Genomic DNA, 13,112 nt, shown 5'->3' on the forward strand with positions numbered 1-13,112 from the left:
TTATCATAAGAGAATATTTTTTTCACAAAATATGGTTTAAAAAAAGAACTAAATATGACAGTTTTTCAGGTCTAGAGGGTCAAAAATATGGGGGAACCCCAAAAAGCTTGAACTACATATCAAGACGAATCAAATGGTATGTGGAGGTTTTCTCATACCGTTTAATCAGGAGGCGCCGGACAAAAAAAATACAGCAAGTGATTTCAAAGTGATCGTAACTAATTGTTATGAACACAAAATAATAAATTTAATCAAATTGAAAAAAACTATAATTGACTGCTAAATGTGTGTTTTTTTGTGAAAAAAAGTTACATAATGAAGAAAATAGCCTGAATTTTTAAATTCAGCTCCCAAAAATATATTGTCTTTTTCAACGTACGGCGGTGTAATTTATGCCGGATTGTTGGTACCTCTAAAACCTGTTTTTCAATTTCGAACCAGATGTTTCCCCAGTCTTGACGGTTCACAGCTTCATCAAATGTTCTTCACCAAAAAAACGAAAGACTACTCTTTCAACAATGTCAGAAAGTTTATACGATTCCGTCAAGATATCAAAATGACTATCTGTATCGAACATCACGTTTAAAGTAGCATACAAATATGTTTTAAATTCAGTTGCGTTACTTTTTGAAACAGTAGCTCTCGGCTGCCACTGAATGGGCGTGGCCAGTGTGTCCAACTGTCACTATTTCCGGCTACGTCAACAATGACACGTGTATTCAAGATGGCGGCGGCGATGGTAAGTAGAGAAGGATTTTTATTTTTCTTGTTTTAATTTTTTTTGCAGTCATTCTTTGTTTAATGTATGCTTTAAACAACAACTGTGTGTTTTGTGAGGAAAAACTGCACATATGAAGTATTTAAAGTGCAGTTTGTTTTGTTGTTCATTTTTCTACTGGCTACTCTAGCTTTTAGTATTTGTTTGGCTAGACATGCATCATTTTAATGCGCATTTGAAAATATATTAATTTTAGGTTTATTCATGATATCGATTCATTTGGAGTAAATAGCTCCGAAGCATCTCTTAAGTGCCAGTCTTATTCCCGGACTTTCTTATGGAGGTTTGCTTAGCTTTACATCAGATGTCACCTTTTGTCACAGGGTTTCATTTATAGACCATCTCTATTAAAAACAGTAAATACTATCGTATTTTGCACAACGTGTAATTTATTTTAAAGAGGAGTAAACCTGATAACTATAGAGACCTCATAAAATGTCGCGTGGTATTCTATTTCCGGGTCGGTATCCGGACGCCGAATTACTGGGGAAAATCGCAGCTTTAAAAAAAAAAAAAACAATCCGAATATGATTATTGTGTCAGTTACCACCATCAAAGACATTACTCAAACAAACGTGTTCGCTCTTAAAGCCATCTGTTGTTTCTTAAATACACTTTTTAGTTATCGCCTACGACTGGTTTGTGTATTGGTGAGATCGCGCAAACCAGGAAACACATTCCTGAGTAATTCCATCGCTTTCTCATAAACTAAAAACGAAATGCATCCGTGTCTGATGTTTCGCTATCGGGATACAAGCCCCAAATCTTTGTGACTGAATCCGATAAAGCAATTGCGCCGTAACCAACTTTGAAAAGACAATGATCAGTTGTCAACGCATCAGCTTTTGTGCAGACCTACAGCTGTCGAGGGCGTTTATTAGAAAAATCACAGTTGCCGTGTCCTATTTCCTTTAATTCACCTTGTAAAACAAGTTCACGTCGTAATTGTTTTTCACAAAAAGGTTTTAAACTTACCTCCTGTTAGCAGTAAATCCATGTATTATCTGCAGTGTGCATTGCCATTCCCTCCCACATCTCAGAGACCTGCACATTACGTTGAGTAGTAGCCCTGAACAGACCCAGAGTTACTGTTAATGTATGCGTGTTTAATTCCTGCCATAGACTAATGGCTTGTCCAGGGTTGGTTCCATCGAGAATGTTATAGTAAGTGATAGGGGATTGGAGTGGGAAGGTGGTCCTGGAGCAGGAGACAGGTGGTTATATTTCGGAAGAGGTGCAGGAGAGCAGCAGCTAGACAAATTGATTTTGATGACTGTATGCTGATAGCCTGTAGATCAGAGTCACTTTTATTCGCCAGAACTTAATGCAGAGGAATTTAACTTCGTGGCCTTGGAGCTGTTTAAAACAGAACACAACATCATCTTTTTTTCCCTCCTCCTTTATCAGTTCCCACTTCTACAATTATGTGTGGTCAATGTGTTTAATCAACCATCTCCATATAGATTGGTGCTGCATTTCCTCTCCAGTCAAAACCCTTTTTCTTCAGATCTTTTATCCATCCACTTTCTCTTCTCCTTCTCTAACATTTTCTCTCCAGTACTTAGAAAGTACTACTTAACTAAACATACAAATTCAAACATAATTATATCTCTACTGTTGAATTAGTGAATTCCATTATAATTCAGGGCATTTTGTAATTTAAGCAAATTTTGGAAATTATGGAAGCTGGAAGATGTCATTGTATTTCACAAATGTTGGACAAGGGTTCAACTGGCAGATAGTACAGCTAAGATTTAGAGAATGAGAAAAATTTAGGAACTTGGGGAAAAGACGTGAAGAGAGATTTTACTGTTGTAGTACTTTGGAGAATTTTCTCCAGTTGCATGGGATATGTGTAATACATCTAAAATTCTTAAATCTTTTAATGCACAGTTCAGGGTTTTGGGAACTCACAGCCTATGTAGGTACGGCATTGGACACAAAGCAGGAACTGTTGATTGGGTGTTGGTTTGTCATTGCTTATATCAGAAAAAATTAAAAACATCAGTTGAGCTATTAATCATGATTTTGGAATTGAGGAAAAAAAGATGCCTACAGACCGGGTGGGAGTTGAATTTAAGACATTGGAGTTGATAGAGCTTAACTATCTTACCATACTTATTGAAAGATCCACCATAATAAAAGGTTAAGTTTCTGTGTGTCTGTTCAGTTGCTATGGCTACGTTCACATTATAAAACTAATTGCTCAATTCCGAATTTTTGCTCTGATTGGATTTGCCTATCTTGAAGGTTCACGTTCATAAGTTCAAGTGGCCTGTATTTAACTAACGTGAACTCATTTGTCCAAAACGGCATGCATATGTACATTGATTTGTTTGTACACAGGTCATCTGCATCACCAACAACAAAAAAAAGTAATATTTGTGAGACAACTCATGGTATTAAAACTGTCAATATGAATGTGGTAGTAACTAGTGTATGCATTGCATTTTCCTCTAGAGGATGGCAAGGATTTTGTTTCGCAACTATTGCTGACACTGCTGCACCTGGATATTTATGGGTACAAGAAAAGAACCGGCAATGGTGGGACTGTAGGGCTGCAACTAATGATTCTTTTGGTAGTCAACTAATCATTCAATCGTTCACAATCGTTTTTTTCAATTAGTTATGATTATTTTATGCCTGACAATTTTGATGCCTGTGACCTGTGGTTGCACATCCTGTTCTGGGCTCCAGTGCATGTCTTACCTCATCTGCTCACGGCTGTCCACCTGTGAATGTCACCCTGATGTCTCCGCATTAACACGATTAAAATTAATAATAATCAAATTAAAATTACAACCAGTGAAACATATGAATTTGAAAATAATCATGTTTTTATATTAGTGTGACCATCACAATAAAAAAGAAATACATTAAACAATACAAACTAAAGTGCACATAGTCTTTAAACAAAAAAAAGTGTATTTAACTTAACCAAAAATACCCACTGGTGTGTCTTAGGGCTCATTTATACTTCACGCTCAGAACGCGTACGCGCCCACATCACGGCCGCCACGCATTCTGAGCGTTCATTTGATGCGTCCTTTGAGCAGGTCCTCAGAAATTAACACGGCGTGTGCGCGAGTTGCAGTACCAGCAAAAAGTCGGGGGGCGCAGTGTGCTAAAAGTTGGAATGTGACATCAGAGTCTCTGTTTACTATCTACATGTGACAGAAAGCCGCTTTGCGGATCCTACAAGATCAGTGTGCGCGTGCTTCGATATTTGATAAATGGTTCGATGTGGTGAAGCAAAATGCCGACATACAGATGTATTCATGGTGCTTTTATATTCAAGCATCACATATTCCCAATCGTAATGACATAATACGTTTTAAAATTCTCACATACCGTCTTCTGTGCCATCTTTTTCTGTAGGGCTTCCTATGCTCCTGACAGCAGCGATAGATTGCCACACTGAGCACATTAAATGTATGATATTCCAACTCTCTGCACATTTAGAATCCTTAGATTTATACTTGATATCACTTTCATGATGAAAAGCATTAAAGTATGTATATTACATTTTACAGATAAATCGGTAATTTCGTTTAAATAATGAATACTGTCAATAATTACACACATGGGGTGACACAGTGGCGGAGCGTTAGCGCTGCTGTCTTGCAGGGAGTCACGTCGCTGATATTCCCTGCCTGGAGTTTACACGTTTTCCTGCTGAGTTTCCTCAGTGTGCTCCAGTTTCCTTCCAAAGATATGCAGATTTGGGGATTTGGTGCCGCTAAAGTGACGCTAGTGTGTGTGTGTGCTTGTATTCACCTTGCGATGAGCCGAGGCATCGTCCAGGGATTGTTTCTCACTCATGCCCAATGCTTGCTGGAATGGACACATCCCTGGATTTAATCAATAAACATCCTTTTCAGAGATATTGCGGTAAGGTGTCATCGGAATTTAATGGGTGTTCTATGCAATTCACAACATAGAGAAGCCGAACATGTTCTCACCGTGATAATATCTCGCACTGCTACCTGGCGGATTCCTTCAGATTTACGTAAAGTACGCGCGCAAGTATAAACACTTCAACGCTTGCGTAGCAGGACCGTCCGCTGCAGCATGCGTCGCATCGCATGAAGTATAACTCCGGCCTTAAAGTCCAAAAGTTTAAATAAAGCTTCAATTCAAATAAAATTAAACAATGTACAGTTTATAAAAGATTCAGTTCATATATTCCTGATTGCAGTGCAGGAACGTGAGCATTTCGACATGTTCTGGTGTGAGGCTGGCTCTCTTCTTTGAGAGCATGCTCCCAGGTGCTGAGAAGAGATGCTCAGAGGGAGTAGAGGTAGCACAAATACACAAGAATGATTTTGCCAATAAGGCAAGAGTTGCGATACTTTGCCTCATTTGCCTTCCACCAAGACAAAGGATTTTCTGTCTTCGAGATGGGCTGCTCTCCAAAGAACATCAACACTTGGCATGGGATAACAGATAAAAATGAGCCAGTTGGCTACATCTGAAATGTTTAATATTGACATTTTTAATATGCACTATTCTTATTTCAATAAATAAGTCTTACTTCGTTAGTGATCAGTTGTTCGTGAGCATCTTCTTCAGTGTTCTCATTGTCGCTGTCTGTTGAGTCACATCCAAGCAGTGAATCAAGAGCTAGTGGAGATCTATTTGAAGTTCTCTCAGCTGAAGTTGAAGCACCCTCATCATCTGGTCCTGTTGCTTCTTCGTGCCCCGTGGCAAGCTGGTTGTTTTGAGTAATACTCCCATTCCTGGACTGGAGGGCCAGAGCCTGTATTTTGTTCTGAACACTGAACCTCTCTTCTGGTTTCAGGAATTTCAACTTTCGAAAACGTGGGTCTAGTGCAGTTGTAATGATCAGTTTGTTTGGATCATCATCTTTTAAGGTGACTTCTCTTGACCAACGTGTAGTGATCTCCTCTGAAGCAGCTGCCTGGAAGGCCTGCACAGAAGCTGTATCATAAGCAGTGTGGGTGGATTTCAGAAGCCCTTTTACCAGTGGAGGCAGAGCAGAGACAGTCACATAGCTTTCCCCACTCAAGTAGACTGTAGCACATTCAAAGTCCTGGAGAGCTTTAGCCAGCTCCTCTAAAATGATCCACTGCTCAGCTTTGAGGTCTAGGTGTTGTTTCCCTCTTTGTGTTACTGTTGGGTCAGACAGAGTTGCAGTCAGTGGACACCTTAGTTTCAGGAGGCAGGTTATCATATAATAAGTGCTGTTCCACCTTGTAGGGACATGTTGGATAAGTTTGTGCTCCTGTTTCTGCTTGGTCTTCAGCTTGCTTGAAGCCAGTTCACTTCATTTAAAGTGCTCTACAAGACACCTTGCTGCTCCAAGTGCTTTACTGATCTGAGGGTGTTTCAGTGCATTATTGATCACCAACTGCAAAGTGTGGCCTGCACAAAAAAACCCATGTTTTTCCTGCAACGTGTTAGCAGCCAGGACGACATTGGAGCCATTGTCATGAACAACTGCCACAATTTTGCTTGGAGGGATCTCAAACTTTTCCATAGCTTACTCAATCCATGTGGCGATATTTGTCTCAGTGTGTTGTTCTTCTAATGGCATGGTTGTGAGGCTGAAGCTAATGAGCTTTCAATCATCACTTATAAAGTGGCAAGTGATACCAAGATAAGCCTCTGTGGCATCACTGGTCCTGGAATCAGCTATTAGGGCAATCTTGTTCTTGGCTGATTTAAGGACAGTTTTCATCTGAGTAATAGCAGATTCATACTTTACCTCAATGATCTTTGTAAAATGAGTTCTGGAGGGTAAGGTGTAGCCTGGATGAAATGTGTTGATCATCTGCTTGAAGCCCTGATCTTCAACCATAGATATAGGTCGCATGTCATTGACAATCATGTTCAGGATGCTTTCTGGTGAACACTTCAGCCATTTGAGCAGTGCAAGAGCCTCTCTTCAGGATAAACTTGTCTACATGCCTTTGCTTAGTACCACTGAAACATAAAGAGCAACAGAGAAAGATGTTTTAATCATCACACTCTAAAGGAAAAGTGTTGTAGTTTATCACATCATGTACTATATTATGCCAAAATAAAAAAATAATGGAGTAAAATATGCAACAGGCTAGTTACTGATATGCTCCAAAACACAAGTTACCTAACATTAGTTAGAGATGGTTTACTATTCATATGAACTCAAATATTATATGAAAAAAGAAGAAACAAAAATTACGACGGCTCAGCTTCTCCTGTTCACTAGTTTACCATAGCTCCAAACACATTAGCAAACATAACTGAAATTGTATTCACTAAACCCTTAAACCACTGGAACCGGCTAGAGTCAGTTTCCAATGCAATTTGGAAGCATGCCAAAGCCGAGTATATGCGGCGACGTACATTCATTGAACTCCGCAACTGCCTATATTTGCTTTACAGAGTAATTTGCCAGCACACCGGAGCTGATTAGTCAGTGCCATATATTTGTTGAGCAGCCAGCTCACGACCACTGCCGGCCCCGGCAGAACTGCAGCACCACTGTCTCTGGGATTCAGCCTCTGTACTAGACGAGCCTGCAGGCATCACCGTTGACCTCTGTGTGTTTGCATGCAGCCAGTTCAAGCGCAGTTGGCTCGTGATTTACTGAATCATTGGCGTCAGTTACACCTTGGACATATATAATAATAGATTGTTTCAGTAGTTTTTTTTATTAGTTTTTACAGTTCATTTGCAGTGTGTAAAATGATCAGTTTTGCAGTAATTGCAATGCTCTTTGCATGAAAAAAATACATGTTCCATTAAAATTTCACATTTTCTTTGTGAATTGTGACTTTTACTTAAAAAGTGCAGCTAAAAAGTCCAGGGATGCATTAGCCCCTAAGTATGTGGTGGTTTAAGGGTTAACTATCATTGTCGAAACCTTGATATACACATTATAGTACAAACATCAATGTTAACACGTGACACTAACTTTACTCGCTTAAACTTACCTCTCAAGAGACGGCGGCATCACAGCTCAAGGTTGCTTGCGTTTCAGATGCTCATGCATCGCAGTGGTGCTGCCGTGAAAGGAAAGCTCCACTTTGCATAATCTGCAGTCAACATTTTTTCTTTTTCGGTGAAGTGCTTCCACACTTTAGAAAGTTTCTGTCTCAATATTTTTCCATCTCCTTCCCCCTTCTCTATCCGACTCGCCATTGCAACCACGTTTATTTTCCTCTACATTCTTCTTCTACTCTGATGTTCTTCTTCATTGGTAGGACTGTGTGCAGTCTTGACAAACAATAACAAATGATACTGCCCCCAGACGTTCATGTAGTGCATTGCAGTGACAAAAACCAATGTGGTTCTTTGTGACTAGAGCCTCTTTTGAAGGTTCTGTTTATGATGCGTCAACGATTTTTGTAGTCGACATTGTCAATTACGTCGACTAATCATTGCAGCCCTATGGGACTGTGACTGTTGTCACAGCTGTAGCTTTCCTGCATTGTTTTGTCATGCTTCCAGCATTGGCTGATGATGGCAGCACTCAGTCCATGCATATAGGTAAAAAACCACATGAATTCTGATATGACCATTCTCATTAATGTCGTAAGGCAGTGTATCGGATACATATCCAGTCTAGGGCCAGATATCAAAATTACTCAGATCTGGTTTGAAAAGCTTGTGTCCACACATTCCTGAAAACATCAGGTTTTTATCACATTAAGGCAAAAAATTGGACCCGAGTCGCTTCAGCTTGGTAATGTGAACGTAGCCTTAGTCCCTGTCATTCCAGCAGATGCATTTTATTGCAACAAATGTTTGCGATGTACCTTCTGCTGGAATGACAAATGCAATGTATTTTATTACTGCATACATTGCAAAGTACAACAACATTCCAATAGATAAGGTCATTCAACTCCAGTCCTGGAGGTCCACAGTGGCTGCAGGTTTTAATTCAAACCCATTTAATTACTACTAGTGCAATATGTTTTTTGTGGCTTAGTTTTAGTTAACTCATTTGTTATGATTCAGAACCCTTAACTTTGTGTTTTAACTTTAAACTGCTCCATCAAGGTTTTAATTGTCTGTTTTCTTAACCAGCCATCAGGCAGTAATGAGGTGCAAATGACAAAGGAACCAGCAGCAGTCTAGCTAACATGCTTCCTTTTAAGCCTGCATGTATGTATAATGAAATGTCTGTGTTAATACACTGTTTTAAAGTAATTGAGATAGAAGGGAAGGACCAAAAATTATGGATAACGTTCTCTGAAAACTAAAAATGTACAACGTGATATAGATTTGTCTTGGAATAACGAAAGAACTGACAAGCCAAATAATTTAATACCAAGTTTCATTGTCTGCTTATTACAAAACTGTTTGGAATGTAAAACCAGCAGCCGCGGCAACCTCCAGGTTCAGAGTCAATTACCACTACAATAGATGGTACACTGCAAAAATTAACACTAAGGTCTGTGTTGATTACTCGGATTTCAACCAATCTTAGACAGCATGGCTTGTAAGTACATAAAAGTACACATAATAGTTCAACTCTGTGTGTGTTGAATATTTCATATCATTTCATTTGCTGCATTGTATACTGTCTTGATATAATGTCATTGTCGCTACTAGTCATCTTTGTGATGTTTCTTTCTAATACCTCTTACTCTGGGGGTTTTTAATCCAAAAAGCAGCTTGCAAATAGCATGGGAAGTCAACATTTGGAGTGCAGATCCCAATTTTTAAAGAATATTAAGTTACTTTGCTTCAAATTTATATTGTTTTATTTCAGCCTGGTTTCTCTTTGCATGGAAGTTTGCTTGTTTTAGCCGTATCTGTATTAGTATGTGCAGCATGTCATTTCTGTATTTTAAGTTGCCTGTATGCAAGTGATGCACTTTAAAGTAGAAAACAGTACCTTCTTCACTTCAAAGTTTATGTAAATTTACCCCCCAGTATAAAATATTCAAGTTTTTAGTGCACACTTCCATGGTTTTGGTGATTTGTGTTTGAGACTATACCAAAAAACAGATTTTCAAGAAGGGCACTTTACTTACCTATTTTTTGTATAATTGGATAGTATTTGTTAGCTTCCAATTTTAAGGAATGTCCTTGTATGAACATTTTTGAAATATATGTACTATCTAACCTCTTTTCTCAACCTCCTCCTTGGTGATGGTGATGCCAGTGCAGTTATTGTAGCGTGTGCTGGGGGAGGGAGATATGGCGAGGAATGGTGTGATCGTTGGTGTGGTGACCCACAATCATTCTAAACAGCAACTCTAGGGTGGACCCAAAAAGACGGGTTGAGACCCAGTGGTTAAAAACACTGTTCTAAGGTAAAATGTTATCTGGCCCTGGTGATTTGCCGATTTTTTTATTTATTTTTTTTTTATATCTTCTAAGCAGCAATCAGTAAGTTCCTCTTTGATAGTCCTTATTACTGTTGAGAGGTTATTGACCATATGAAAGCTTTTTTCATGAAAAATTAAAACATGAAACTTTTGCTGTTTTACTGTCAGTATATTTAGTTTGCTTTTGTAATTTCTAGTGCACTTCTCCTTACTACTACAGTACTGAAAGAACTATTGTTCACCTTTCTCATTTTTTTGCAATATTTGTCTCTGATATATTTTTAGCGTTCATAATCTTGTTAACCATTGCTCTCATAAGTCCAGTGGTTAGTGGTAGATGTAGATGTCTTATGAAACTTATGCAACTTTTTTTTTTCTTTGCAGCATGTTATTATCACCTTGTTATTTCTCTGTGACGTTCTCTTTAAAATTTTACTGTTTCTAAAGTTTGGGATAAACTTGCATTGTATGTAAAATGTTTTTTAAACCTTACAAACTGTTCCTCTGTATAATTTTACCCTTAAAGGTTTATTCCATTTTTTTTTAGTTTTATCTTATTGTTAACAATTTTAGCTTTTGAGAGTGCACCTGGAGAACACAGTTGATTTGTTGTTGTTAATATAATATTATTATTATGGTCACTGTATTGTAATGGTTTAATCACTGAATTCTGTCTGAATTATTACAAAATACTAAATCTACACAGTCTTCACTCATTGGTGTTTTAATGTGTTTAATGTTTTAAACAACTGAATATAACTTTGAAATTCTATTCTTGTGGTCTGCTGTTTAAAAGGTCACATTTAATATTTGGGTAATTAAAATCCCACATAATTTCAATATTCTCATCCTAAATGGATTCCTGAATGTATTGTCTTCATTGAGGGGCAAAGGAGCTTTGTGTGTGTGTTACACACTCCCAATATTAGAGGTCTATCACTGATACTTTCTAGTTGAATCCATATATCCTCACTAAGATGTAGCTCATCACATTGATTAAGACATTTATAGTCGTGTGAAACAAGTACACCTCATGAAATGTTTTTATTTTTTAACATATGTAGACATATTATTTGGTTTTCATTTAAATAGTATCTATAGATAATAACAAACATAACAGTTGATATAACAAATATAACAGGTGTGCCAAACTAGTTCCGGTTGAGCGAACGCTGGTGGGACTGGATGCCGCTGCTTGCTGGTAACTTTTTAACTTTTTTGTGATAGCTTTCGATCTATTGGACTGAGCAACTGTTTCCATTTGGGCAGACACTCTTTGAGTATTATATTTAAGTCATTTATAGCTAGACTGATGATTTGGTTGACACTTCAATGTGGCTGTGTATGGACTAGTTTCCTCCTAACCCTGTTTTGAGACTTACCTGGCTCTGTTCTCCGGACATCTGAGTTGTCCGCATCCTTGCTTACTATGTGGACTGGTAGAATATTTATTTGGTTTTTGTTTGTTTGGTCCCTCCTGTCACTCGCTATCCAACCTGTGAAGGGCCTGCTTCAGTAATCTGCTGCCGAACTCCTCTGACAGCACTTCCATCTGTCTGAGCCTCCACTGACTGGTCTGTATCTCCACCCGGACATCGTATTCCTCCCCCGTTGGAGATACATCCATTGTGGGTCCCACTGGAGTCTCCAGGCTGACACTTTGAAAATAATAAACTCCATCTGGTCCAATTCTTGACGTCCTCCACTTAACTTAGGCAGGGACGCTGACCACAGTGTGTTAGCCAGCCTAGCTCGGTCGGCTAACACCGTTGCCAAATGCGATAACACCAACGTCAACTTCAGTCTGTCGAACATCCACTCACTTACGAGCAAGGGGCATCTTATCTAGGATCTCCTCACTGATCGCAAGTTTGACTTTTTCTCTCTGAGACATGGCAACAACCTCCCAACTTAATGAATCCACTCCCCTGGGGTTTGTTTACATCTGTCAACCCTGTGGCTCTGGCTTGGGAGGAGGTCTCACGATAATGCATCGCGAGAAGTGGAAAGTCCTGCTGTTGTCTGTTCCTGCCTTCAGCTCTTTAGAATCCATTGTGTGTCAATTAACTGGACCTTTTCCAACTATTATTGCAACTGTTTACCGCCCCCCTAAATCAAATAATGACTTTTTGAATTACTTTGCTGTTTTTCTTACACACTTATCTACTGTTTCATCAAACATAATACTTCTGGGGAATTTCAATATACATATGGATAATATCAATGTCCCTATTACTAGAGACTTTACATCCTGCTTTGAGAGTTTTGGATTCCAGCAGCATACTGATGTTCCCACCCACTCTAAAGGACATATCTTGGACTTGATTTGCTGTTAGGGAGTTATCTCCCCCCCTCCATGGTTATACTGCAGATGAACTCCCTAGAACTGATCATTTTCTTCTTTAATTCAATGTCAAACTTACTCTTTCCAATACTAAGCTTCCACATCTCATGTCTTTCCCTAATATTAAGAATATTAACTTGGATTTTCTTTCCTCTAGTATTGATTCCCTTATGGATATACATAATTTATTCACTCCTGAAGAACTGGTTTCACACTATAATACTGGACTCTATGGTATTCATAACTCGCTCGCTCCGTTAAAAACTAGATCTGTTTCTTTCTCTTTTTCTGCTCCCTGGTACACACCTGAACTTCGGCTTTTGAAAGCCAAAGGCTGGCAACTTGAATGGTTGTATAAAAAAAAAAACTGGACTATTTGTTCACAGAGATGTATAAAAACCATATACTGTACTTTATTATAAGGACTGTACTGCTCAAACCAAATCTATTATACTCACAGAATTTCTTCCAATAAAGGTAAATACTCGTATAATTTCTTCCAATAAAGGCAACACCAAGTCATTGTTTTCACTGCTTAATAATATCACACAACCCCTGGATTCTTTACCTTCTCACCTTTATTGAACTGATTTTTGCAATTCCCTTATGTCATTTCTTAATGAAAAAATCCAGAGGATAAACCAGTCTCTCGGGTAAGGTTTCCTCCAGTACTTTATTTGAATTTCATCCACCTACTAACTCATTT

At 38.5% G+C, this 13,112-nt stretch overlaps 1 protein-coding gene across 1 annotated transcript in view; it reads left to right on the plus strand.

The window, feature by feature from the left end:
• The first annotated feature begins 651 nt into the window (after positions 1 to 651).
• The window catches only part of tm9sf4 (transmembrane 9 superfamily protein member 4), a 127,624-nt gene continuing 115,163 nt past the window's right edge, over positions 652 to 13,112 (plus strand). The window contains exon 1 of the mRNA XM_051933293.1: positions 652 to 739. Within this exon, the coding sequence (XP_051789253.1) occupies positions 707 to 739 (33 nt within the window). The 5' untranslated portion in view covers positions 652 to 706. The remainder of the gene's footprint in view (positions 740 to 13,112) is intronic.

This window comes from Erpetoichthys calabaricus, chromosome 10, assembly GCF_900747795.2.
Source record: "Erpetoichthys calabaricus chromosome 10, fErpCal1.3, whole genome shotgun sequence".
NCBI classification, from domain to species: domain Eukaryota; kingdom Metazoa; phylum Chordata; class Cladistia; order Polypteriformes; family Polypteridae; genus Erpetoichthys; species Erpetoichthys calabaricus.